At 40.7% G+C, this 27,892-nt stretch overlaps 1 protein-coding gene across 1 annotated transcript; it reads left to right on the top strand.

The window, feature by feature from the left end:
- Positions 1 to 469: 469 nt before the first annotated feature.
- Positions 470 to 27,192, top strand: fbxl16 (F-box and leucine-rich repeat protein 16). The gene is made up of 7 exons (XM_028024007.1): positions 470 to 865; positions 13,443 to 14,160; positions 18,454 to 18,696; positions 18,855 to 19,120; positions 19,671 to 19,755; positions 21,570 to 21,633; positions 22,011 to 27,192. The coding sequence occupies exons 2-7, from the start codon at positions 13,450 to 13,452 to the stop codon at positions 22,157 to 22,159; spliced, it is 1,518 nt and encodes a 505-aa protein (XP_027879808.1). The 5' UTR covers positions 470 to 865; positions 13,443 to 13,449; the 3' UTR covers positions 22,160 to 27,192.
- The last annotated feature ends 700 nt before the right edge of the window (positions 27,193 to 27,892 follow it).

Raw genomic sequence — 27,892 nt, 5'->3', positions numbered from 1 at the left:
GAGAGAATAACATTATAATAGAGGTAAAGCTTTAAAAAAAAAAGGTATATTATGCCCCTTTAAACACACGAGTGGAAAGAAGGAAAATAAATCACAGAATTAAATGCGATTCAAATTTAAAAACTGATTTAATGACCCTAATTAAATCTGAGGTAAAATACTGCTAGAAAGAAAGACAAAGAAAGAGGCTTATGCCAGATGGAACCAAAAAACACTTAATTTTGGTGTGTTTTTCTTTTTCCCCATTTGGTGAGTACATTTTTGAAGCCATTTATTTATTTATTCTGTGTTTTTATTTTTTTCCTGATTATGTAGTAAAAGTCAATGTAAGCCTGCAATGTAACAGCTTGAGAGGCTCACTGAGACATTAATCCAGGTAAATCCACCATTTGAACAGAATTTTCTCCCCAGCAGAAGATGCTGCTGCTGCTGAGGTTGCATAAGAAGCAGCGGATCTGCACAGCGCCTCTACCGTCGCCCTCCCCTCCTCTATCTGTTTAAATGAGACAGCGCTGCTCGGCTCTGCGCTCTGAGTGTGTGTCACAGAACGGGCCGCTCTGTTATGGAGGACTAACCGACTGAAAACGCCGCACAGCGCCTCTCCTGCCGCGCACCGAGGGCTCCCCCCAGGCCGGGAGGCTGTGGATTCACGCCCGCTCTCCCGCACTTTGTGGACCGTCGTGCTTCTTATGGGATCGGAAGGCGCATCTCTGTCTCTCTCTGACGGGACGCGGGACTGCCTCCCTTAGAATCATTTCCCTCGGCCTTTTTCTGCGTCGCAGCATTTTGGGAGAAAACGTGATTAAGCGGCCGGAAGCAGCGAGCCGATCATGGATTAATGCCCGAGTGAATTCTCATCTGAAAGGTATATTCTCACAGGGATGCTAGGAACCGAAAGGCCGTATAGGAGGAAGGATGTGTCCGGTGCGAAACGTGTACGCGCGCGCGCGTGTGTGTGCGTGTGTGTTTGTGATGGATGGTGGTGGGTGATGGCAGCAGCATCCACACTGCAGCTCCTGTGCCCTGGCGGAGCGGAGGAGACTGCAGAGGAACGGGGCTGCTTCCAGCGGGGAAAGGGACTGGGTGTTCCGCCTCTTTGTGTACGCGGCCTGGGCCTCTGACTGACTGACTGACTGACTGCTGATCACCCGCATCGAGCTGCGTATTATTAACAAACACAATGACGTCAGCGTCTGCCAGTGACGCGATCCTTTCCTCGACCACCTTCTAATTTATCCATATTTTTATTCCACTGAGTGATTTTTCAGCGTCGATGCTCTGCAGCTCTCTCTGCTCTTGCTGAGGGCCGGAGCTGCTTCCGCTCTTCTGATCGCCTTGGAAGCTCTCGTGGTTTCTGTAGAGTTTTAAAGGCACTGAAACTGATTAGCATGACAAAACAAGCAGTCAGCATGAGTGTAGTGACAGGCGGGGTTTCAGTTGCTCCTCAACACTGAGATGTTTTTTTTCCCACAGGAGCTCTTGATGGTCAGAAGTTTTTCTCACTCTTCATTGGTGTGAAGCTTCTTGATATTTTGAGGGTTCCCTCTTACAGTCGTAATTAGGGAGAATATTTAGATTTCCAAAAAGAGAACAGCTGGACCACTTCAATCGTACTTGGTCTACACTGTAAAACTTATTATCATAATGTATTTAAAGTGTCCCTTCTCTATGTGGTTAGACTAAATAATAAATTTCAGATGGACTTTCAAAAGTCATGCCTGTAAACTCATGGCATTGTGGACAGTGTCCCAACAGTTTGCAGGTCAGGTTGAGCTTGAGCCTTGTTGGTTCCTGGGCTGTTCATGAACATCCTAACAGATTTCCTTTCATCTGTGGGTGAGAATCCTCCTGGCCTTTTCCAGGTCTGACACAATTATACAGTAATCGTTAAGCCGAATATTTATCTCAGAACCTTCAGCTGTTTAGAAGAGTCTCCAAAAGACTTTCTTGACTTTTCTTGTAGTCTTTCTAAAGTTCCCCTGACTTTCATTGTTCTAAGTACTGGTTGCTAACCAGTAACTTAGAACCACCCAGTACTTCTGACTAGTGCGGGCAGACTTCCTGCATGGAGTTAGCATGTTCTTCCAGTGCAGGTGTGGATTCTCTCCAGGATTCTCTCTCACTTCCTCATACTGCCAAAAACATGACTGTTAGGTTAGTTGGTCTCTCCAAATTTCCTTGTCCTCTGTGTCTGTTGTCCTGCAATGGACTGTCAAAATGAGAGGCCCAAGAGTAAAAGAAAGGTAGAATAATGTAATTATAGCTCAAAAGTAAACATTGCTATTAGATGAAATTTTCTTGTTTCTAAATTCTCCTCTTTATTGAATAACTTTGGAAGTCTAAAATGATGTGAATGTGTTATTTATGCTGGACTTATAACTGTGCAGACGGCCTTTTAGTATGCTAATATTTAATAAGAAATATATATATTTTTAAAAAGGGGCAGAATAATGTGTTTACCAGCCACATTGAGTCATTTTATATCACAACTAAGTTACCTTGAGTTGTTATAAAAGGCTGGATATATCAAATAAGATTAGAAAAAATGTACTTTATTTATAGCCTTTAAAGTGGGCATTTGTGGGGTCCTGTGGTGGTGCAGGGGCAAAGCACGACCCACCTATGGAGGCCTTAGTTCTCCATGCTGACGTCACAGGTTCCAGTCCTGGTCTAGTGACCTTTGCTACCTGTCTTCCTCCTCTCTCATTATACTTTCCTGTCTTACCACTCAAGTAAAGGCAGCTAGAGCCAATAAGATCTTTTAAAAAAACTGGCCGAATCTCTTTAAAAACTCCTACTCTTTCTAAAACTCCGTCTTCCGGAAGTCATCACATCAATCTATTAACCCTTTAATGCTGGCTTTTACCAGCATTTCACTGAGAAGTAGCTGCTACAGTTCCACCAGGTGTTTGCTGATTGCTGCTGGCTAGTCTGAAGGAGCCGAGTGTGGGAATAATATAGCAGGGAGGATCTGTGAGCTTGAAAGCTTGGATACTCCAGCTTCCTCCTTCATCGTTGAAGGTAGCACTAGATTCCATCAGGTGTTTTGCACAGCTGAATGGTTGCATGGGAGATTAAAAGTTTTCTAAAACATGCACGAAAAAATCAAGGCAACACTCTGGGTATCATTTTGACAAGGGAATAACATTATAGTGTAACGTAAAGTTCAAAAACGTGGATTTAAAATACTGCCCCTTTAAGGATCCTCACATATTTCCAAACAATTAACTTCAAAGTTAGGGAATAGTTCAGGAGAATCGACTTCCTTCTTACAGATGGCTGAGCGCTCAGTCATCTGTCAATGACTTTACTAGTACTTAGCTACTCTTTACTTTACAAAGTCACTTTTTCTGAAATTTAATTTAAGCAAATTAAAACTACAATGAATATTTAAAACATTGATTGAGGGTGTAAAACAAGAATTTTTTAAATATTCGGGCACTAGGGGAGCCTCAGAAAACATCAAGGAAGATAAAAGCACAAATAAAAAAAAGAAATATATTTATCAACAAATGAAAGTAATAATTATAATCAACTTTTAGACTAGCTTCAATTGCTCATCTTTGCCAGGGTGCTCCAGGATCCCTCTACCCACCGACATTGGTCTTCAAGGACTCAACAAGATTTTCCCTTCATTTATGTCTGTCATCAAGATCTCTTTTAGCTTGACCAATTCCCCTGAAACCAGTTTACTATGGTGTTGCATCAAAAGGAATCGATTGATGTGATTTGGACATGTGATCGGGATGCCTAGTGGTTCTCTTTGATTTCCCAGGGACGTCCACTGGGAGAAAACCCTGGAAGCTAATGAAGGGGCTACATAACCCTCCTGGGTTTGAGAACCTGGTGGGATCTAACAGACTGAGATGGAGAGGGTCACTAGCTTTGGGGTTTCCCTTTAAGACCTGGTACATCAGATCTCAAATAATGGATGGATGATAGCTCACACATCCAACACACATTATTGGTAAAAAAATAAATGGTGATCAGAATGTGATAGTAATTTTTGCTGGTCCTGTTAGGAAAGGAGACCCTGTGGTCTGTAGGGGGTTGGGATGTTCAGGGATTTAGGATTGGAGTCTGATGGGAGGTTGGAGCTGTTTCCTTTCTTTCTGCAGGTGTAGAAGCAGACTTCTAAAGGTGTTATCTTTTCTTTATCCTCCTTTATCTCATTTCCTCTTATTTTCTTCCTTTCCTTTAAACTTTTGCACCCCACCTCTCTCCTTCTCCTTCTCCCTCTCCCCTAACCCCTGTCTTTTCTGCTTTTTTTTTCAAATGCAGTTTGCTCGCTGCATTTGAAATCCCAAAGCATTTTGGGACGGTGATGTATTTCACAAGGAGCTTATAAAATGTGTCCTATTTTACTGTTTTATAAGTCTTAGCTTTCCTCTCCACCACCTGTTTGCCGTGGAGAGGAACATCAAAAAGCCCTTCCAGCTGATTGATAATATCCATAAAATTCTACAGTGCACTGGAAGAAAACTTTCTTGATGTTCTCTGTTACGTACTTGGACATTTTGCCAGGCTTCAAATAGATTACACTACTTATGAAGTGCTTGCTTTCCTGGCTTGAACCTGACTTGCAAGCATAGTCCACAACTCTACCAAAGTGCTGAGGTCTAGAAGCTCATTGTTAGCCTTCATCCTTCATCACTACACCTTCATATGTAGATGGCAAGACTTTTAAAAAGCTAAAAATGTGCTGGTACTTCTGGTTTTATCCTATTTTTAATCAGATTTTTTATGTTTCCTTTTACACATTTAGCTTGTAAGCCACTTTGGTTAGAGACATTGTGTATGTGTAACTGATTGATTGATTGATTAATTCCTTCGAGAATTAATCCAAACAGCCAAACAGCTGAGTCTTTGTCTCATCTCACCATGAAACTTTTCTCCAGCAAATATGTGGCATGTCCATGTGGTTGACTCCAGATTTCAGTCAGACTTTAAGGTGATGGTTTTGGAAAACTAGATTTTCATGTTTCAAGTCTTCCCAATTGTATTGTCATAAACTTCAACAATTACCACGCTGTTTGAGGAATGCAGTGTCTGTGATGGAGTTCCTGTTTTGTTTCCCTTTGTTATTACTGACTTCAAGATGAACTTGTGGGACATTTGCTCATGGAAAAACCAATAGCTGTTTTGAATGTTTTCCATTTGCCAATATTTTTCTTCTTTCTGCAAAACAGAAATGACTTTATTATAATTTTCTGATTGATGAGCATGCCATTGTGAGGATGTTTCCTCTTTGACATGGAAAGTTTAATGGAGCAAAGTGGTAAACTGCTTTTATTGCTGGGCTCACATGGCCTGCATGAGTTTAAAGAGTCCCATTCAGATCTAAAACTACACATTATAAACACTGTATATTGTATATTTTACAAATAAAAAAATTTGCCGGTCAGGTAAGAAAAAAAATTAACCTATTTGCCTATATGCTAATGCTGTATCTAGAAATAACTCCTCACCCTGAAAACACTACATGAATGGTGAAAACGTTTGTATTGTGGATTGGTTGAAATGACTGAAAAAAAAGGATCCAGAAGGTCAATCTATTCAATGTCTCTATTTTGGAAAAAATCAGTCGATGTCTGCCTCTGTGGTCATAAACGTCTGCAGGGTTGCTTGTTGCTTGCCGTAGCTCCGCCCACACTCAGAGGCCAGAGCTACAGCAACAAGAATTGTCAGAGTTGAGCGCCTGTGAGAAGTCCTGTCACAATAACATATTTTGCTGGACATGGACAATAAATTGTCCCAGAAAGTATTGTGATAAATTGAACAATGCAAAAATGGTTCAGCATTTTTACATTGAGTCACTGTGCATGTGTGCCTTAAAACAGAGGCACTGTCTAATATATTAATGATAATACATGAAAAAAAGCATGCAAAAACCCAGCAGATATATAAGTACAATGATTTTATTGGGGGGCTGCACAGTGGCGCAGTTGGTAGCACTGTTGCCTTGCAGCAAGAAGGTCCTGGGTTCGATTCCCGGCCGGGGTCTTTCTGCATGGAGTTTGCATGTTCTCCCTGTGCATGCGTGGGTTCTCTCCGGGTACTCCGGCTTCCTCCCACAGTCCAAAAACATGACTGTCAGGTCAATTGGTTTCTCTAAATTCTCCCTAGGTGTGAGTGTGTGTGTGCATGGTTGTTTGTCCTGTATGTCTCTGTGTTGCCCTGCGACAGACTGGCGACCTGTCCAGGGTGTACCCCGCCTCTCGCCCGGAACGTAGCTGGAGATGGGCACCAGCAACCCTCCCGGCCCCATTAGGGACAAGGGTGAACAGAAAATGGATGGATGGATGGATGGATTTTATTGGGAGCAGTGATGATTGGACAGCCGACTCCAATCTCAGAAGCGGTTTCAAAAAACAATATTTTCATTTTTACGTTTTTTATACAGACAACCTGGAAGTTGTGGGAAATAGTATTTGCCACCTTCCATACGTCTTCGGTTTGGTCTGTTTTGTCCAACGTTAATGTTTGTCTTTGTTTTGGACAAAGGGGTCAGGTGCCAGGCAGGAACGCAGGTACATGGTGACTTTGTATTGATATCTGACAGCTGATGAAATTGAGACAGACATTCAAATACACATGACCTTTGACCCACACAAGGTGGCATAGCAGACAGAACAGACCACTTTCACGGAGCTGACATTGAGAGACAAACAAACGGAGAATTATTTTGAGCTCTTCAAACATTTAAGGTCAGACCTGATGAGCACTGGCACTGACTCAGTCTCAGAACCTTTCTCTGCTCCGTAAACACACCCAGCAGCAGGCTCCATTCAGATACCTACGGGATATGTTATAGTTGTAGGTAGACCTGTCACGATTACACATTTTTCTGGTACAGTTTTGCGATAGGTGATAATGAGACCACTTTCAATTAATATATTGATACAACTACTGTTGTCAACATTTTGTGAGTGTTCTATTTATTTATTTTTTTCTCAAAATAGGAACTGAAGTGTCCCTTACTAATTGGTTTTGTCTTAAATCGATCATATTTTCAACTTTGTTTTTCTTTTCTTAAGAAAAAACTCTCCTACAAAAAATGATGCTGAGATATTAAAAAGGTATCAAGTATTTTTCTTAGAATTCGTATGGAGTTTTAAAGCCAGTAGCCACAGCTGCTGTCGTGTGTTAGCCGGCGGTCACAAAACCAGGAGGATGAAAATGCTTTTTCACTGCAGCACATGCAGAGGGTGGGTGTGACTGAGGAGGCTGGTAGAGATACTCAGAGACGGAGGCAGAGGAGAACTGTGACTTCCTTATTAACACCAAGACTCATTTTTTCTTTTGCCTATAAATAATTTGTATGCAAACATTAAATATCACATGTCTATCTACACCTAAAGCTGTTGGTTCAGTATTTTTTGCTCTTCAATGAAAATCTCTTTTTTTGTGTGATTTCTTCCTTCCATTCTGCTGGTAGCAACCTGCTAATCGAGGCCACAGATGCTTTATTTGCTCCTGCCTCCCACTCTAAAAAAGGCCCCTGACATAACACAATAAGAGGGGCAATAAAAAATCTTGTTGCAAATGTGCACCCTGCAAAACAAAAAAGAAAAAAGAAATGTTATGAAGCAGCCTGTAGCATGTTGTCGCCCTCAGGTCTCTTGCGGACTTACCCTGAAGTTGACGGGAACGGTGTGTGTTTGCTTTAGTATTTCATGGTGCTTGCTGTAGCTGTCCTAGCTGCTATATTTTGTAATGGATGAGGCTTGTTTATGCTACAGTGGATGCAGAGCCACTCAGCAGCAGCTGCAGAGGAGGAACACTGGAATTATTCTGAGTGATAAAACAATAAATGATGCTGGATCGTGGTCTGAGTGGAAATAAGTTGTGATTACCTTTTCTGATTACTTATATGAAGCAATTGGGTTATTGTGTAAGCGTGTGTGTGTGTGGGGGTGTGGGTGTGTGTGTGTGTGTGTGTGAGAGAGAGAAGGTCCATAGTCAGCAGGTTATGTAACGGAGCAGTGTGAGCCTATGAGCTACAGATACCATGAGGTCATAGAGAACAGGCTAGATGAGGCCAGCATTCATTTACACTATGTTGTCTTCTCACTTGGATGCTTTGTCCACCTCCGCTGAAAGCTCTGACACAAAAGACAGGCTTTGCATTCAGCAGCGATTGTTTCAACCGTTTGACTCCTTTGTTTGTTGTCTGGTTCCCAGTCAAACAACAAATGTTTCTTATTAGAACTGAGGACAGACAGCTTTTCCCCTCATTTCTTCAATAATTATGTTTACAGTACCTTGCAGAAGTGCTCACATTCTGTCATGTTACAGCCACAAATTTATAGCATGTTAATCTTTCGCTGGACTCAAACACTCGCCTTCATGATGCACCTTGTGTTTTCGCTGTTGACGTGATCAGTGTTGATGACTGATGTCCCTGTGTGGTATCTAGTGTCAGTATTTGTCAGTAATCCATCCAACTTTCAACCCATGTAGTTTGTAACACCAAAAAGCATAATAAATAAATATCATTCATTAAAAGTAAGACAAGGAGTATTTTTCTCCTAGGTTTGGCAGGGAGTTTCTCTGTGTGTACATCAAAAATGAATTACTATTTGTTTTATAGTTTTAACAAATGGTAATATTTTCTATATCAAAAACAGAGTTTTTACTATCTTAAAGACTTTCTGGAGCTTTACATCACATTATGTTATGGCCTAATTAAAAACACAACTAAAATGTTGCTTTGATTCTTCAATCAAAGAAGAGAGAAACGAGAGAGAAATCCTTTAATCTCCCATGGCAACCATTCAGCTGTGCAAAACACCTGGGTGGACTTAACCTTGCCTTTGAGGCGCAGCTCCTCCTCAGAGCTGCAGTTTCCAAATTTCCGAGCTTCTGCTTCACAATTTCAAGACATTATATTACCAAGTGAATTTTCTTTTACGTCATATTTGATATATGTAGCATTTGTATCACAACTGAAGGTAACACAGTTGCTTGATTATGCTGTAAAATGGCTCTCTGTGCCTGGAAAATACATAATATTGCCGCTTTTTGACATAATTTTAAAAATGAAAGCACCAAATAGTTGCTGCAGATACATTGGTTGCACATCCATGATGTCAACGTCCTGGTCCCTGAGGTCATGTGTTGGACTGAATACAAAATGCACAATAAGTGCGAGATTTGCAAAATCTGTGCATGCTAAAGTGATGCTGACAGTCCTGTTTGAATCTGGATTTTGGTGGGCTACTGGCTGTCATCATGCAGAGTGTCAGAGAGCAGCGCAGCCCAAAAAGCAACATGCAGCTCTTAAAAACCAAAAAGGAAATGTTTTTGATTGTAAAAGCAATAGGAAAATGTGATTTCAGCAGTTCTTCTATATGTTTTATGGCATATCTTCATTGATTAGTAACAACAGAAGGGCACCAGTGGTACAAGGCTTTTAGAAGGAATTTGACATTGTTGGTTTTTTTTGCTCCAATCTATCTGGTTTATATTTTTAATCGGGTTGAATATCTTCTCTTTTTTTTCTACATATTTATGCCTTGTTCACATTTTTTCTTCCTTTGTTAAAGTCAGACGATTCAATGTGTTCTAAAAATCTGAAAATAGAAATACATTTTAATTTAATTTTCTTAGCTTTCAGAATAACATTTAATTTATTTCTTTGCAACTCTAGATCAATTTGAATTTGTAGCTTTGAGGGCAAAAACGTCTCTTTGAATTGAAAAGGCGGCTACTCCCTGTTTCAGATAATAACACTGCGGCTAAGTGACACTAATGAACCAAGAAAATAATACACATAGCAAACAAAGATAATATGAAAGATAGTGTCAGGAAATAATCTAAATGACACAAATGTGCAGAAAGTAGAATTCCAGAATAAACTAACAAAGCTAGGCAGATTAGAACTAGCAAGAAATTAACTAACAGTGATAGAACTAAGAAACATGAGAGAAAATGAACAGAACTATAGAACATCACCATACCCAGAAGTAAAACCATCAGAAAAAGACAAAATGATACCAGGCAACATTGCTGGATTCAGCAAAACTGAGCAATAAGTCAATCCTCAGCGCTAGAATTATTCAGTCGAGCTGACGTATTTGGATCTAAATGCACTATAACGGAGCAAACTATAAGCAGGTACATACAAGGATGTTTATCTAGTTTGACCAAGTCAGATCAAGATGTTGCTATGAGCTTTGTAAACACGCAGTTGAGTTCATAATGTATGCAGACATACCAATAGTTCAGGACTGGTGATATGAGGTTCTGTTAAAGGCAGTTATCGTACCTGCAGGTGGAAGCTCTCTTGTTGTTTTCAATTAAAATTAATTCAAACTAGCGGGTCCCAAAGGCTGTAGCTGATGGTTTAGCTTAGAGGTACCAAGTCCAAAGAAGACTTGTAATCTCTTAAATCACCTCTAATCTAAAAAAAAAATTCTCATGGACTTCACATAAACAAAGTCCATAAAATTGACTTGCCCAAGGAGTGGCAGCCCTCTCCTTGGGCTGCCACCTTATCGTGGTGGAGGGGTTTGAGTGCCCCAATGATCCTAAGAGCTATGCTGTCTGGGGCTTCATGCCCCTTGTATGGTCACCCAAGGCAGACAGGTCCTAGGTAAGGGACCAGACAAAGCGCAGCCCCAAGGCCCCTTTATGATGGACAAAAACTTTGGACTTGGTGTTCCCTCGCCCTGAAGCGGGTCACCGGGGCCCCATTCTGGAGCCAGGCCAGGAGGAGGGGCACGATGGCGAGCACCTGGTGGCCAGGATTTTACCCATGGAGCCTGGCTGGGCTTTTACCCATGGAGCCCGGCTGGGCTCAGCCCGAAGAGGAGACATGAGTCCCCCTTCGCAAGGGCCCCCCATCTATGAGAGGGCCAAAGGGGTCGGGTGCAATGTGTGATGGGTGGTGGCCGAGGGAGGGGGCCCTGGTGGTCCGATCCTTGGTTGCAGCAGCTGGCTCTTGGGACGTGGAATGTCACCTCTCTGGTGGGGAAGGAGCCGGAGCTAGTGTGTGAAGTTGAGAGGTTCTGGCTAGAAATAGTTGGTCTCTTGGCTCTGGTTCTGGAACCAGTCTCCTTGAGAGGGGCTGGACAGACTTCCACTCTGGAGTTGCCCACGGTGAGAGGCGTCAGGCAGGAGTGGGCATACTTGTTCCTCCCCATCTCGGCGCCTGTACGTTGGTGTCCTGCCCCTGCTGGAGGAGTAAAAGTATCTCGGGATCTTGTTCATAAATGAGGGAAGAAGGGAGCGGGAGATCAACAGGCAGATTGGCACAGCGTCTGCCGTGAAGCGGGCGCTGTACCGGTCCGTCGTGGTGAAGAGAGAGCTGAGCCAAAAAGCGAAGCTCTCGATTTACCAGTCGATCTACGTTCCTACCCTCATCTATGGTCATGAGCTTTGGGTCATGAACGAAAGAACGAGATTGCGGATACAAGCGGCCGAAATGGGTTTTCTCCATAGGGTGGCTGGGCTCTCCCTTAGAGATAGGGTGAGAAGCTCAGTCATCCGGGAGGGACTCAGAGTAGAGCTGCTGCTCCTTCATGTCGAGAGGAGCCAGTTGAGGTGGCTCAGGCATCTGGTCAAGATGCCTCCTGAACGCCTCCATGGTGAGGTGTTCCGGGCACGTCCCACTGGGAGGAGGCCCCGGGGAAGACCCAGGACACGCTGGAAGGACTATGTCTCTCAGCAGGCCTGGCAACGCCATGGGATTCCCCCGGAGGAGCTGGAACAAGTGGCTGGGAAGTCTGGGCCTCCCTTATTAAGTTGCTACCCCCGCGACCCGACCCCAGATAAAGCGGAAGAAAATGGATGGATGGATGGATGGCATTTTATGAGCTTTTTAACTGTCTGCCTTTTTGTACTGCAGTTATTTTCATCAAAGTTAACAAATATTTTCACAGGAAATTAAGGTAGGAGGCAGTGCACCACTTAGATCTTCCCGGGAGAAAAGTGCTTTGAGTCTGAGTATGTGCCTAATAGAAAAGAAAGGCAGTGTAAAGTCGATAAGATTGCACCCAAATTGATTCTTTCTTTTTTCCTTTTTCACTTTCACATCACATTTATGCTGTCCAAAATTTCTTCATGTTACTTTTATAGTGTGAGTTTCTCACAGGAAGATCACCACCGCCTGACTCATGTTCCTGTGTAAACGTAATGTTTGTTTAAAAATCCTCCCTATAAAAGGTTCAAAATGAGTCTGAAAGGAGTGAATGAAATACTTTGGTTTGGTGGAAGAAAAGAAGGCTTAGTATATTTAATTATTTGTGCATAGAATTTCCTTAGAGGTGAAATGTAATTCTAATACACTAATTCCAACATTTCATATCTGGCTTGTGTTTAGGTGGAGTAGGTAAATTTGCATCCCTAAACAAATAATGCTCCAACATCACCTCTATACCCATTTGTGACGGGTCACAGCAAAAGTAGGAACAAGTCTACTTGGGGTGTTTTACAGATTCTGAAAGTGTAGATTCAGAACACATGGAAATAAAAAACTAAATGAAGATGACATGGCCATGTGAATGTTAGCACCCGGAATTCTAAAATTCTGAGAAAATGGTGTCAAATTTGGACACTGTAACACAATTCTATCACCATTGAGTTTTTTGATATGTCCAAATGTTCCAGTGGATTAGTGTCACAATTCTGTGTCATCCTATATATGATATTAAATATACACATGCACATCAACTTCATAAGAGCTCTCAAACAATCCTTCCATGACTCGTTACCAACACTAACCAGTTTCATGCTACATCATGCAGACACTCATTCTGCACATATGAAGATTCAACTCCTCTTAGTATGATGAATGGCCAGATTGACTCTAACTAATATACCTACTTTCTGACTAATTCTGCTAAAGATGGTTTGACCACTTGGAGGCACTCAGAGAATGAGAGTGTAAGGCACTGAGCTTTCTCCAGATCATTCAGCATGAATATAACATAAAATGATATATTTTTTATTGTAAATTAAAACAAGATCAATTTCCATTTGCATGATTTATTATTTTTCTCTTTCTACTAAAAACTGGACGACTAGCATCTTCAGTCTGGTGTTTTGGTCTCAACTGACCCTTTTTGTGAAGGACAATTTTGTTTACAGAGATTTCATAATTCATTTGATTTGTTTTTCATTTATTATGGATATTTAAAATGCCTTACAGTTCTTGTGTTAATTGTTCATTAGAATTTAAGGTTTATTGATATTTCACAATGTGTTCTTGCATTATTATGCCTTTATTGTTATATTACTTGAAAATGGTCTCAAAACAACAATATTAGTGTTTATCACCATAATTTCTGGGACAGCAAAATTTGTTATCAAGACAGGCCTAGTGATAGCATTGCAAAAGTAACCTACTCTGTCCTGACAGATACAACTATGTGAATTTGACCATTTGTATTAAGCGCCTAGAGACAGAAGGCCTGACTGTATCTCCCTTTCTCCTGCAGGTTCCCAATGTTGAACATGTCCACCCCGAGTGAGCTGAAGTCTCCCTGCATGACTCGTAATGGTATGGTGAAGTTGCCCCCCAGCCAGCCTAACGGTCTGGGCAGTGCGAGTATCACCAAGGGGACGCCTGCTGCTAAGAACCGCTTATGCCAGTCCTCCTCTGTGCCCTCCATCTTGCCTCCTCCGCCGTCCTCTCTTCCCTATCATCACCATCTGCATCACTTGGACAGCCCCGGGATGCCTCATACCACAGCACCTCTCTTGCCCTCTGACCTGGAGCCAGGGAAGCCTCTGGTGGGGCTGAAGCCATCTCTTCGTCAGCTTCCCCCCCTCACTTTGCCCAAACCCATACTGCTGGAGCGTCAGCTGGTCCTGGATGAGAAGCTCCTCAACCGACTACTCTGGTACTTCACCACGGCAGAAAAATGTGTGCTTGCACAAGTATGCAAGACATGGCGCAAGGTGCTGTACCAGCCCAAGTTCTGGGAGGGGGTGACGCCCATCTTGCATGCCAAGGAGCTTTACAACATACTACCCAACGGGGAGAAGGAGTTTGTCAGCCTGCAGGCCTTTGCTCTGCGGGGCTTCCAGTCGTTCTGCTTAGTGGGCGTTTCGGACCTCGACATCTGTGAGTTTATCGACAACTACCCGCTGTCCAAGAAGGGGGTTCGTTCTCTCAGCCTCAAGAGGTCAACCATCACAGACGCTGGTTTGGAGGTAAGCTTGCTCTTGTTGTCCTCCAATGATGACATCATTGTCATCATCATTATTTAAACTCTTCAGTAATATTGAAACTCTTCTCAGGTATGTGCGATATCTCTCTCTCTCTCTGTCTCTCTCTCTCTGTATTACACACACACACACACACAGAGCATGTCTGTCCATCTACAGAAGATCTTTGTATTCATTCCACTAATATTACATTAATTTCTATCCTGACCCGAACCTAAAGTCTATTCACACCTCAGTCCTAAACCTGACCTCTAACTTAAAAACAGAATGTCTTATGAGGCCCGGGCTTTGGGCCCCATAAGTAGCAGCCGGTCCCCATAATGTTGTATGTGTTAGGAAAATGATCTTTACAATGTAGGAAATACAAGACCACACACACACTTTTTCTTTAATCCTGCATCACTTTTTCTGTAATGCTTCTTTCTTTTTTTTCTGCTGGCAGTGTCTGATCTGCTGTTTGTAAATTGTGCAGCTGTCTCATACTGACTGCACTCTGCTCTTTTCTCCAGCTGGCAGATAGATTTTTGTTTCACATTTGTTGAAAGCTAATTTAGGGTTTGCAGAAAGTAAAAGGACAGATTAACCAAGATATTGAAGAAACGATCAAAGCTCCACAGAGTGAGCCAGCCTTGGTGTAATGAAATATTGTGGTGTGAGATATTGAAATATTAAAATATTATTTTGTGAAAATATAGTCTGCCTTGCTACTGAAATGCTATCCAGTGGTGGTCAGTATGTGACTTTGTCTGATGAAGTAAGGCCACCTTGAAGAATCAATGCTGAGTTTCCCTGGTTTGTAGACAGAAGTTGTTTCCATTAGCCATAGAATTGCACATGTTGAAATTACCAAAATAAATTAGCTTAATGGGGATATACCAATTTTGAACAAATTCATATTTTTTTTGCACATAGATGTTTTTTGCAAAACTGAAATGGGAATTATTTTTTTTCCATGTCACGTGTTGCATCACATGTGATCAACAGCCAGATGTTACTACTGGCGAAAACCACAAAGAAGACGACAGGAAGTAATAGAAGGATGATGTTTTTTTTTTTTTTTTTGGACAATGAAGCTTCCTATGTTAAGTTACTAAGCTTCCTAAATTAAAACAGTATTTCTGAACTTTTTAATGAGTCTGAATGGAATGTGACCATTCCCACTGAAAATCTAACGCACATAGATGGATCAGTCTGAAATGGGATAATTCTGCACTCATTTGTTATTTTGTCATTTTTAAAACACTGTTGGAAATTTATAAAACCTTTGTTTGTCAAAACCCCAAAGCAAAACATTTTCATTGTTTTATTGGCTTTAGTTTACCATTTGAATTAGACCTTAGAAAATATGGGCTAGTCAAACCTAGCCTGATATCAGATAGATGGTTTAAAATCCCAGGTAATGATTTGTAAAACCATTACCTGGTTTTACAACCAGGCACCCTGGTCTCATTCTTGTGTCGTGTACAGTGAGCTGAATGTATTGTTAGATACTGTGCGAACTTCTTGCTATGAAAACACTTCTTTCAAATCACATGAGCCCTACATTTCTGTTAATACCATTGATTTGGAGGCAAAGTTTCAGCTGTGCTGCCTGTGAAGCAGGACTCCTGCTCATGTCAGCAGATTTTATTTTTCTTTACCAAAGCAGAAGGGCACATGTCACTAAAATGAGTCAGCATGAATTTTTGTTCTCACTTCATTGTTGTGATCTTTACCGTCAGATTTCATTACACAGAACAAAAGCACATCATGCTTTGAAAAAATCCTCTCAGATGGCTCTCCATACGTAATGTTCTAGCTTTCTATTCTAGGATATGTGAGTGGTTGCCATGGAGAAGGCTGGAATTGTTGGCAGTATTATCTATATATGGACATTCCTGTTTTTATGTGTTTTTTTTTCTCTTTTGGTGAAAGCTTGAGCTGCTGGATCATTAGATAAAATTTTCTGTACATTATATATGTTCATTATTTAAACTTCCCTCAAAGTATCTCCCTGGTGGAGCTGAAAGGTACATTTTAGAAGTTAGATAATCTCAAATGCACTAGTGCATAAAAAATGACATTTAGCTTTAGTGATGACACCTTGCTGAGGAAAACCAATTGCATCCTGACTGCTCCCACAGGACTCCAGAGAAAAGCAGTCAGCAGGTGCTGCTAACCAAATGCAGTAGATTCAAAAATAATTGGAAAGTGAGTTTTTCATTTTAGCAGTTTGTTAGTCTGAAGCTTTTAGGTGTGTATTAAGGCCTTTATGATGACCTCCAGAAGCAGCTGCTGCTCCCCGTCAGTCTAGGGAGGATTATACAGAGAAATGTTCCTGATCAGGACTCACTATGCCTGACACCGATCAGAGTCATTTAGGAACAGGTGTGTGTCAATATCAGTTCCCAGTTGCAGTGCATCCAGAAAGTATTCACAGCTCTTCACTTTTTCCACATCGTTCTGCCTTATTCCAGATTATATAAAGTGTGTATAGCTTTCCTCAACATTCAAATAAATACTCCCCATAATCTCAAAAAAAAACTGGAAAAGAGTCTTTTTGTAAAAGGATAATCTCCACAGGATTCACAGCCTTTGCTTAATATACCACCTTTGGCAGCAGTTCCAGCCTCTGGTTTTGTTGAATCTGATTGGTGGATTTCTGCAGAGATGATTGTCCTGCTGGAAGGTTCTCCTCTCTCCACATAGGAACGCTGCAGCTTGTACAGAGTGACCATCAGTTTCTTGGTCACCTTCCTGATTGAAGCCTTTCTCCCCCAGTGGCTCAGTTTGGACGGCCGGCAGCTCTGAGTCCTGCTGGTACCAAAGCATGATGGAGGCCACTGAGCGCTCTGCTTTAAGGCAACAGAAATGTTTCTGGATCCTTCCCCAGATTTGTCCATCAACATAATCCTCTCTCTGAGGTGTACAGATAATTCCTTTGATTTCATGCTTGGTGTTTGACCTCAAGCCTGCACTGTCAGCCCTGGCACCTTATATAGACAGGTGTGTTCCTTTCCAAATCAAGTCCAATCAACAGAATTTACCACAGTTGGACTTTACGTAGGAACTCAGGAATGGTCAGTGGAAAAGGCTCAATTTTGAGCTTCATGACAAAGGGCCTGAATACCTACGTAAAACTGAGTTGTTGGTTTTCTGTTTAGTCAAATTTGCCAAAATATCAAAACCTTTTTCCACGTTGTTATAATGGAGGTTTCCAGATAGCTTGGTAGCTTCATTATTACATGGTCTTTATGCTTTATGATTGTGTTGCACTGAACTCACTCACAGCTGCGGCCATTTGTTCTGACAGTGAGAGACACTTTGTCTCATCAGGTGTCTCTGTAGGACACTGCTAGGTAGATTCATCTTTAATAAATTCGTTTCCTTTGCTTTTTTGTGGAGCAATTCGCTGAAGTGTTTTGATAGTGTTGCCCTGTCTCTGCTGTGATATGACGCATCTAATTAAATCATTCATTGCAGATATCTTAAGAAGAATTTGAACTATAGTCAAAATTGCAGTTCTGGATATTTTTAAGTGACTTTAGGCTAGTTATTTGTTTTCAATATATCTACAGTTTAATTTGCACTACTCAAATCTAAATATTGTTTATCTAGAAATCTGCTTAACATAGCTTGAATTATTGTGACTCAAGATATGACAAGTCAGAACAATAAGATATCTCAAATTTACTCTATGACTAGTCATCATTTATTTGTTGATATGTGAAATATGTGTTTCAGATAGTAATTTGTTGTAGATATCTTGAATTCATTATCATCAACAACAACTTTATTAAAGATACAAATAGGTCCATATAAGAAAATAATAATAATATTTTCAAAAAAATACAAAACCACATAAAATATTATATTATTATTATTATTATTATTATTATTATTATTATTATTATTATTATTATTTTAATATTTTCAATAATAGAAAATAATTTTTTCTTTTAGCTTAATGTAACTGAAAAAAATTGCATTTTAATAGTGATTAATCTCTGTTCTGAAGAAAAGTGATTAATCTATATGTCGTACTGTAATGTTTGAACTGTTTCAATATAAAAAAATCTTTACGAAAGAAAAGAAAATTAAAACTGTAGTGGCTGTAGTGTTAACAACTTCATTATCATTGCAGCCATAGAAAGAATAGAACATTTATGTTCTATTCATTTAGAACAGTTATGAGTTGAAGATATCCATTTTATGACATTCTCCTGCTTACATGACTCAGCTGTGCTGCGTGTCAGTGTCTCAGCCGTGATGCCGGATGTGTTGACCTTTATTTTGCAGGTCATGTTGGAGCAAATGCAGGGCCTGATGCACCTGGAGCTGTCAGGCTGCAACGACTTCACGGAAGCTGGCCTGTGGTCCAGTCTCAATGCCAGGCTAACGTCCCTCAGCGTCAGTGACTGCATCAATGTGGCGGATGACGCTATCGCTGCTATTTCCCAGCTCCTGCCCAACCTATCAGAGCTGAGCCTGCAGGCCTACCACGTCACTGACACGGCCATGGCCTATTTCACAGCCAAACAGGTAGGCTGCCAAAACAAGAGCGTCACACCTCACTGTCTGCGTTCACTTACTGTTCCCTTACTTCTTTAGGGAGGAATGAGACAAAACGAAGCTAAACATCCCCGCTGGTCATTTCTCTCCTGATTAAGTTACATAACCGGAATGAAAATGTTTCACAGGGCTACACCACCCACACTCTACGGCTCCAGTCCTGCTGGGAGATCACCAACCACGGTGTGGTAAACATGGTGCACAGCCTGCCCAACCTGACCGCCCTGAGCCTCTCAGGCTGCTCCAAGATCACCGACGATGGCGTGGAGCTGGTGGCCGAGAACCTCCGGAAGCTCCGCAGCCTGGACCTGTCCTGGTGCCCCCGGATCACAGACATGGCCCTGGAGTACATTGCCTGCGATCTGCACAAACTGGAGGAGCTGGTGCTAGACAGGTCAGGGAGTTTTGGGTCTTTTGTGCTTTTATCCACATAAAAGAAGTCTGAACGTGAGCTCAAGTCAAACATGAAGACGTCAGTTTACATTGTAGTCATTAGGGGACTTTTTTTTTTTTTTACAGGCATCTTAAGGTATATTGTAGAAAAAATTTAATTAGATTGTGCATTGTACATTGCTCTGCAGACGTATTCATGCCCCTTGATTATTGGAAAGGGGCATGATATATATTTTTCAAATATAAATCATAAAATCTGAAAACCTGATTACCCTTATACATTTTAAAGGGCCGGTATCCTTTAAAAATCAACGTTTTTGAGCTTTTTTGAGCTGAAGCTTCCAGATAGTCAAGAAGGACCAAAGCCGACACGGCCGTCAGACTGAAAATATCTCCAATGTCAAAAACATTATGATGGTTGTTTAAAAGTAAAGTCATGTAAAAAGCAAAAAAAAAAATTTCTTTTTTAAATTATAAGTTTAAACTCAAGCTGTTAGCAAAGCTCTTCCAGTTGACTTGCAGTGATGATGACGTGTTGTCTCTCTCTGCAGGTGTGTGCGAATCACTGACACGGGGCTGGGCTACCTGTCCACCATGTCTTCACTAAGAAGCCTTTATCTGCGCTGGTGCTGCCAGGTAATGCAAAACAGGAAGTGGAACAAAGCAAGCAGGAAATTACAAAACGTAAAGCCGTCTACTGGAGAAGTTCTCAGGCCTGCATTGTAAACAGCAGCCTGTTCTTACCATGGTTACAGGATGATGATACAACATGGTGCTACATGTGTACAGAGGACATTTGGGAAAAATATATAGGTATAAAAAAAAACCTGGTAAGCATAAAAAAAGTCATTATATGGCTTTAGAGTCATAACATTGTTGTGCATTTTTCCTAAGAAATGGTACAAACTGCAGATAAATGTTTATTCACCATAGCAAGCCTCTGCTTATTACCATCATTATTAATTTTTATAGCCATTTATTTAGGTCATTTTCAAAAAAGAAAAAAACAAAACAAGACAAAGCTAATACAAATACTGGTACTACTGAGTCAGTATTTAAGTTCCTGTCAATGACGATAACACAAAGTGTAGAAACAACTGCAGGAGGAAGCAGGAGCTCATCATACCGCTACGCCATACCGCTCTCACTTTATTATACATACAGCATTATCAAAATTAAAACAGTCGTATGTTTTTCTAGCAAATATGCCCAATGAACATTTATTTTCATAAGAGAAAATAAAGAAATCATAATCAAACCTTGTTGTATATATATATATATATATATATATATATATATATATATAAATTAAATTCCCTTCTCACCCACCGCGGGTGGTTCTTATCCTCTGAGCTCGGGTCCTCTACCAGAGGCCTGGGAGCTTGAGGGTTCTGCGCAGTATCTTGGCTGTGCCAAGGACTGCACATTTCTGGACTGAGATGTCTGATGTTGTTCCTGGGATCTGTTGTAGCCATTGGTCCAGTTTGGGGGTGACTGCCCCGAGGGCCCCGATGACCACAGGCACCACTGTGGTCTTCACCTTCCAGGCCCTCTCCAGTTCCTCCCTGAGGCCCTGGTATTTCTCTAGTTATATATATATATATATATATGTATATATATATATATATATATATATATATAAAATCTTTTTCTCACTGCTTAGTTTTACCTCCTCACAAGAATTATTCCACATATGATCTTTGGTTTATTATACAAACCCTTTTCTGTCTTCATTTGTTTCTTCAGTTTCATGCTAAAGATTCACAAAGATCACATTTAGATCAAAACAATGATCTTTATGTGCCACTTTCAGTCTCAGTGCATCACAAAGGATTCACACATCTTGGAATTTTCCACATCTTGTCAGTTTGCTGCCACAAACTTTAATGTATTTTTACTCAAATTTTATATGATGGACCAACTGGTGCATAATGATGTCACTCTGAAAGGAACATCCCCATAGGGAAGCATGGTAGTGGCAGAATTAAGTTGTGCAGATGTCTTCAGCTGGATGGAAAAGCTGGTCAGAATTGAGTCAAATTCAAATTCAAAAATACTGTATTAATCCCAAAGGGAAATTAAATGTGGTTGTAACTCATTCATTTAGATTATTCAAAGAATTATTGATGAATTGAGTAAGAATGACCTAATCAAAGTCCAAACCAAGATCATTTTATTTGTAAGAAATTGCATCCTTACTACTATGGGTTAGTAGTAACCCATAGTACTACTATGGGTAGTACTATAGTAGTACTATGGTATCGCATTTCATGTTGGTATTGCAACATGAAATCCGATACCAACATTTCATTTTGGTATGAAATGTCATAAAACGACATATTTTAGCTTGTGGTTGGAATTAAATTAGGAACAAATCGGGGTGTGTAGACATACTGCATGTTTCCTCTTAGCCTGGTATTTAATCATAAAAAAAACTTTCTGTCTTTCAGGTTCAGGATTTTGGTCTGCAGCATTTGTTTGGAATGAGAAGTCTCCGTCTGCTGTCTCTTGCAGGTTTGATTTATGTTTCCCTATAAATCCCACAAAAAGGTCCCGCATGGCGAAACTGAAAAGTCTAAATGTGAAATGTAATCTGTCTCATAACATACTGTTACAACACAGTGACAGTTTCGACAAATATGTAATGTTTTTATTTTTAAATAAAAGTTACACACTACAGCATTGTTCATTTATAGCTTCTCGCCTAAAGCTTTTGTGATCGTTTCCAAACACTAACCTGTTCAATTATGCAGCAGATGCTGAGATCTTTTCTCACGCTGAGCTGTGGCCATCCCAGCATCAGCTGCAGTAAACCAGCTGATGCTGTTTGATGAGTGTTGTGCGGGAGGGGCGGCTGCAGTTGGGCTGACCGTTGTCCTCTGTGCCTCCAGGCTGCCCCCTGCTGACCACCACCGGGCTGTCAGGCCTCATCCAGCTGCAGGAGCTGGAGGAACTGGAGCTGACCAACTGTCCAGGAGCCACGGCCGAGCTCTTCAAATACTACGCCCAGCACCTGCCCCACTGCATGGTCATCGAGTAAGACGGCCCAGCCCTCATCAGACAGACGGCCGTACGTCAACCTTCCTCCTCAACCCGTCCTCGTCCTTTTCCACACCGAGCTGTCCCTGCATCACTCCTCCTCCTCCCTCCCTGCCCGTTCCTCACCCGTTCCCCTTTGCCCCCCTCCTCAGCCATCTGAACGGACTCCCTCGCTGGCAGGCAGACTGAGAGGCAGGAAGGTCCAGAATAGGACGTGCCACGTCCAGAGGCATGGCGTCCGAGCTGCGTTTGAGAAGACGCTGGCGTGAAGAGCTCGGTGTGACGTCTTGTCTGACAGCAAGTTTCTTTTTCACAAACGGAGGAGAAAGCCTCTCTGTGGACTCGGAAGGCGTTTTTCTTAAATTAAACGCACGCGACGGGGAGAGCGTGCACGCCCCAGATGCAACAAGGAGGGAAAGGGAAGGCTAAAGACTTTTTGATCGATGGAGACGAAGATTTTTTTTTTTAGCTGTTTGAACTCATAAGCTCATACACTGCAAACACACTAAAACGTATACTGTATGTAAGTAAAGCAAATATAACTCCTGAAGATCATGAGTGCTGACACGTGTCATCTCTCCTTGTAATATTCCCCCTGTTGCCCTTTTTGTTTTCTTCTTCTTTTTTTTTCCTCAGAAGGGATCCAAGGTTTCCTTTTCTCTCTCGCTCAGTTTCAGACTCTGCGTTTCTTGACAGAAAACCACCAAGTAAATAAGGACGGACCATCTTAATATCTCTTTTTTTTCTTCTCCCTGCTTCTGTGTGTGAAGTGTGTGTGTCACTGACTCACAGCTTCCCATCTTCGGGATCACCTTTTACTCCCCCATTTCTGTGTCTTAACTGAAATCCCCCCCCAAAAAATAAATAAAATATAACAAAACAAACAAAAAAAGGAAACAGATGAGACAAATAAACATAAAAGAAGTCAAAAGAAGATCTGAAAACAACTGTTTACATCAGCTTTTTTTGTGGGGGTTACAGAGGGGTAGTTGCACGCTTATTTGACTTGTTTGGTTCTGGCAATCATCTGTGGGCTCCTCTGTTTTCGTATGACGGCGACATGGGGGTGTAGAGACGCTGCAAACGGATCCGCTGCGGGACGTTCAGTGACATTTTTTGCCACGTCTGCACTGCAGCTACTAAACACATTCAGGTAGCAGAGGATTTTCAGTCGAGGACATTTTTTTCACCCCCTCCAAACTTGAGGTTTGAGTTTGAATTGTTTTTTTTGTTGTTGTTGTTTTTTTCTCACCTTTTTCTAATCAGAAAACACCTGATTTTAGTGTTATTTTAGAGCATTTGAACTTGTGTGGCTCTGATGCTTCTAACACCACAGGGGGGGGGATGCAGTTTGCAAAGCCAGATTACTTCGGCAGCTGACAGGAAGGCTCGGTGAATTCAGTGTTTATTAGAAGAATGTCTCGTCAACAGGCAGAGACTCGGGGCTCTGGGGATTTCACTTACATGGGAACGCCACGGCTTGCTCTAGAAACCACAATCGGAGGCTTTTTTTGTTTTTTTAGGCTTTGAAGTCGTAGGAAAAATGAAGGTGAGATGGAATTTGTGTGGTACATATTTCTACTCTGGATGTTTCTGACATGGTTCTGTTGCAAAGGGGATAATAGTAAAGTCGATAGTGGATTGAGGCTGTGCCGGTGCGTTCACTGACAAAAAAACAAGAAAAACCAAAACGTTGAACACCAAGTCAGCTCCCAGAAGGAATGAACTGTAATAAATGGTAATAAACATCTAAACAGCCATCAGATATAAGTGGACATCACTGGTTCAGTTTCCAAACCATAAACTAAAAAGGTTTGAGAAGAACATTCCTCCCTTCCTGTTGTGAGTGATTCTACCTAAACTATTAAACTTCATACTTAAGCTTGTCAGTATTCACTATAAGACAAGGTTTCACTTGTACTTTAAAAGAAAAGCAAAGGTACAGAGAAGACATTTGTCATGTCTACAGTAGGGCTGAGACACTTAATCAGATTAATCGATTCTTGAAGTATTTGTGATTGATTAATCACTATCTGGCCTTTTGAGTCGACTCGAAAAAGGTCATTTTCTAAAAGAACCACAAACTCAGAGTAGTAATTAAGCCAAAATGGCACAAAAAGTATATACATTTGCATTTGCATGTGTCGGAAGCAGCAGGCGAATCTTAAAGAGACAGAGACCCAATTTCAAGGCGTTAAATTACAAAGTCAAATTACTTTTAAGCCATATGTGATATGTAGAGCCTTTTTATAACAAATGAAGTTACCATAGTTACTTGATTGTGCTGTAAAATGGCACTACATGAAAAACACAGAATACTGGCCCTTTAAGTCTGCTGATTGATTTCAGTTTGATTGAGAAGTGAACTGGAAAGGCTTCTTGCCATGATCAGTGCAAACCTTAGACAGTTTATAAAATCATCTTATAAGAACAGAAAATAACCTCTTGAAAATGTTCTAACAATTTTATGTTGGGAGTAAACCCAACATGGCTTTGCAACTGAACTATACCATTAGCATAATCTACAGGTGGATAAAGAGGTTCAGGGAAAATGTGCTTACAGAAGGTAGTGGTGAGTGGGGTCTCACTCACCACTACCAGTCATTCCTTGTGGGTTCTGAACACGGTGCCTAACTGTTCTGAAGAGTTAGAGTCTGAGCCGGAAAGGCCTGTTGCTGGTAACGAAACACAGCCAAGGTCATGAATCCATATCACTAAAGCTTTGACTCTCCCAAACATTGGACATGCTCAAATATATCTGCTTCGAAAAAAGAAAAGCGGTAACGTTTCCTGTAACTCTGGGAGTCAGCCATCTTGGTTTCTGGACGGGTCCACCGGCGCTCCTCTGTCCGCCCAACCGGAGCCAGACCAGAGTCAGGAAGCAGACTGAACTCTGAACCAGACTGGACCCCATGCATGTTTTTGCCTGGAGACGGCTAATTCCAGACGTTCAGCATCTCATTGGTGTACAGACATTTATTTATTTATTCATGTATTTATTTATTTAAATAAATGTGTGTCTTATTTTCAGAATTTATTTATTGAAAATGGCATTTTTCGACTCTTTTGGTTCAGTTTTTGCTTCAAGTGTGACCTTAATTGAGCTTATTCAATAATTGCTGTTTTCTATTGTTATTGTTAACAATATTATTATTATTATTATTATTTATGTTGTGACATTTCAGGCCCTGTTAAGCAAAATGATCTAAACTCTTGGACACCATTGACATCATGACCAGTAACTTCAAGTTTTTAAACCTTCATAAAATACTGAAGTATATTTTCCTCTGTGCAAGTCTGTGTCGACTTTGTATTGCTGTTTGCTCCCTGCGGAATAATGGGATCTTCAGCTGTGATGTTATATTTACTGTCATTGTGCTGAATGTGGCAGCAAAAATACAGAGTGTGATATACATAAAAGCTTATAATGTGCGACTTCAACCTCTGCCATGGCTGAGCAATGTTTACATTGTCTAATTTTTAGAAAAGGGGAAGATCTCTGAGGATTCTATGGAAGCTTATTACTGACAAAACTACTGGACCAAAAAGAAACGTGTGGAGATCCGGAGATAATCCTGCAATCTGGCTTCAGCGCAACCTTTTGCTTTCAGTCTTTGGTTTTTAGTTAAAGGGATTGTTCACGTTTTTTTGTTGTTTTTTTTGTAGGTGAAGTTCAGTCAAGAGGACAAGAGCAGTCAGTTTTTTACCCGCAGAAGATAATCTTCTTGACATCTTCATTCGGTGTGTAGATCCACACATTGAATGGGATTTCCCCTTCTGGCTAATCCCAGAAGGGGAAGTGGAAGTGGAATTCATAATGGTTCATGGAGGATTTTAAAATCCTTTCAGGCACCACCATGATTATTTAGACTGGAAGTGGAAGTGGGAGACATTGCATCACCACTGGACTTCCTGTGGGAGACAGGGAGAGCTGACCTACAGAGACCAGATCAATATCAAGCACATATACTGTACGTGATGGAACACGTTAAAATTGTTAAAATTGTTAAAATTCAGGTTTAAATGACTTTGGGAATTTTTTTATAAATATAAATCAAATTAATTTGCGACTTTTAATTAATTATTTTTGGTTGAAGACTGCATTAGTGAATAGATATGTATGTGAACATAAAATATGTAACTGTATTAGTCCATCTCTAAAATAAACAGAATGCCATGGAGTTGTTTTCATGAAATGACTAAGAAAGCAGAAAGAAGTTTTTTTTAACACCAATGATGTTCTAAACCAAATCAGTGTTTGCTGTTTGCTATGCCTTTTAATTTAACACCCTATTGACTTTACTGAAATGATGTGCAAGCAAATACTGGAGTTGAAAAATTAATGTCGGTAAAGCCAAGCCGGTCTGAAGGCTGCATAACAAAAAATGAACTATAGCAGTTAAGCAAACGATTTTTGTTTCAGCCGTTGTTCCTTAGTTTTCAGTGTGTTTCTCACAAATGGACTGAACTTATTTAGCGTTTTACCAATCATTTTTCACCACTCTCCGATCTGGCCTCATTATAAATGAAGTCTTTTCGGGATCTATAATACAGTAGGTCGATGGATTTATGTATTAATTGCCTACAGACCTTTCTCACAGCAAAAATCCTGAATAATCCTTTGAAGGTATTTATAGTGGTAAAATGTTGCATCTTTAATGATGACTAATATTTGTGTTTCATCGGCCCTACACCGTTCATCCTGTGTTCTCCAACGCTGACTCCCAGTGTGAAACAAAGCTGTGGTTTTTTTTGTGTGTGTGTGCTTTCCATATTTTGCCTTTGATGAGCTTCCAGTGAATTCACACATCTGTTTACATATCATGAGCTCTCATGCACAGTCATTTCGTAGCTGCAAACAACTAACCTTTCTACGGAGCATCACCCCAGGTCATTTTCTAAGACAAATCATTTCTATTATCGTCTGCAGTCTTTCTGGTCATCTGTCACTATTTTGTTACAACCCTTGTACAGCACAAGTTTAACTAAGCAGTAAAATAAAAGCTGACAATTTACTGACATCGTTGAAACTGATAGATGTTTGTCTTGTCTTTCTCTGTGTCTTGATGCTGGAGCTGAACTTACTTTGGCTAATGACCACCAGAGGGCAGTGGAGGACCTCTAAAGAAACGCAACTTTGGAGTCAGGCAAACTCCTGAGCAACGTTTTTGCTGTGGTATGGTTGATAGTAAGTCAAAAAATCAGATCTGTGGTGTTGAATTAAACTACAAAAGGTTTATGAAGTTGATTGACTGTTAGAATTAAAATGTTCTGAAGAGGGAAACAAAATGCAAGCATTTGGTTTTAAATCATAAGAAAAGATAAATATAGTTTACTTCCACTATTATGAGGATGATTTGAATTGGAATCTTCACACGAAGATGTTTCAAAAAAAAGAACTGACTGCACAACTTTCCCAGGTTCATCTAAAAAATGCAAAAACTATGAAAAAGTTCAATATTCTTTATCACTCGTTTCAGAAAGCAAAACTATATAAATTCACCACAAATAGGTCTGAATGCTTCCTTTATTTCTTGCACATGTAAACGTTGCCTTACAGATGAAGCTTTGAAGCCCAACCAGCTGTCACAGCGCCAGACCAAGATTGCAATATTTTTGTAGTTAACAGAAAAATATGCTAAATAGTATTATGATTACATTTTAAATTGCTTAATAAGTAGGGGACAATTCAGACTTTGTGTAGAAAACTCCATAATCGATGTATCACTTTCCT

The sequence above is a fragment of the Xiphophorus couchianus genome, chromosome 7, assembly GCF_001444195.1.
Source record: "Xiphophorus couchianus chromosome 7, X_couchianus-1.0, whole genome shotgun sequence".
Taxonomy (NCBI): Eukaryota; Metazoa; Chordata; class Actinopteri; order Cyprinodontiformes; family Poeciliidae; genus Xiphophorus; species Xiphophorus couchianus.
The sequence above is the reverse complement of the archived record's forward strand: the minus strand, read 5'-3'. Positions and strand labels throughout refer to the sequence as shown.

Excerpts from the sequence above, each read along its gene's own strand:
- fbxl16 (XM_028024007.1), top strand. The coding sequence starts at position 13,450 with ATGTTGAACATGTCCACCCCGAGTGAGCTGAAGTCTCCCTGCATGACT. Across the intron at positions 18,697-18,854 it reads CCTATTTCACAGCCAAACAG|GGCTACACCACCCACACTCT; the intron begins GTAGGCTGCCAA and ends AATGTTTCACAG. Across the intron at positions 21,634-22,010 it reads CCGTCTGCTGTCTCTTGCAG|GCTGCCCCCTGCTGACCACC; the intron begins GTTTGATTTATG and ends CTGTGCCTCCAG.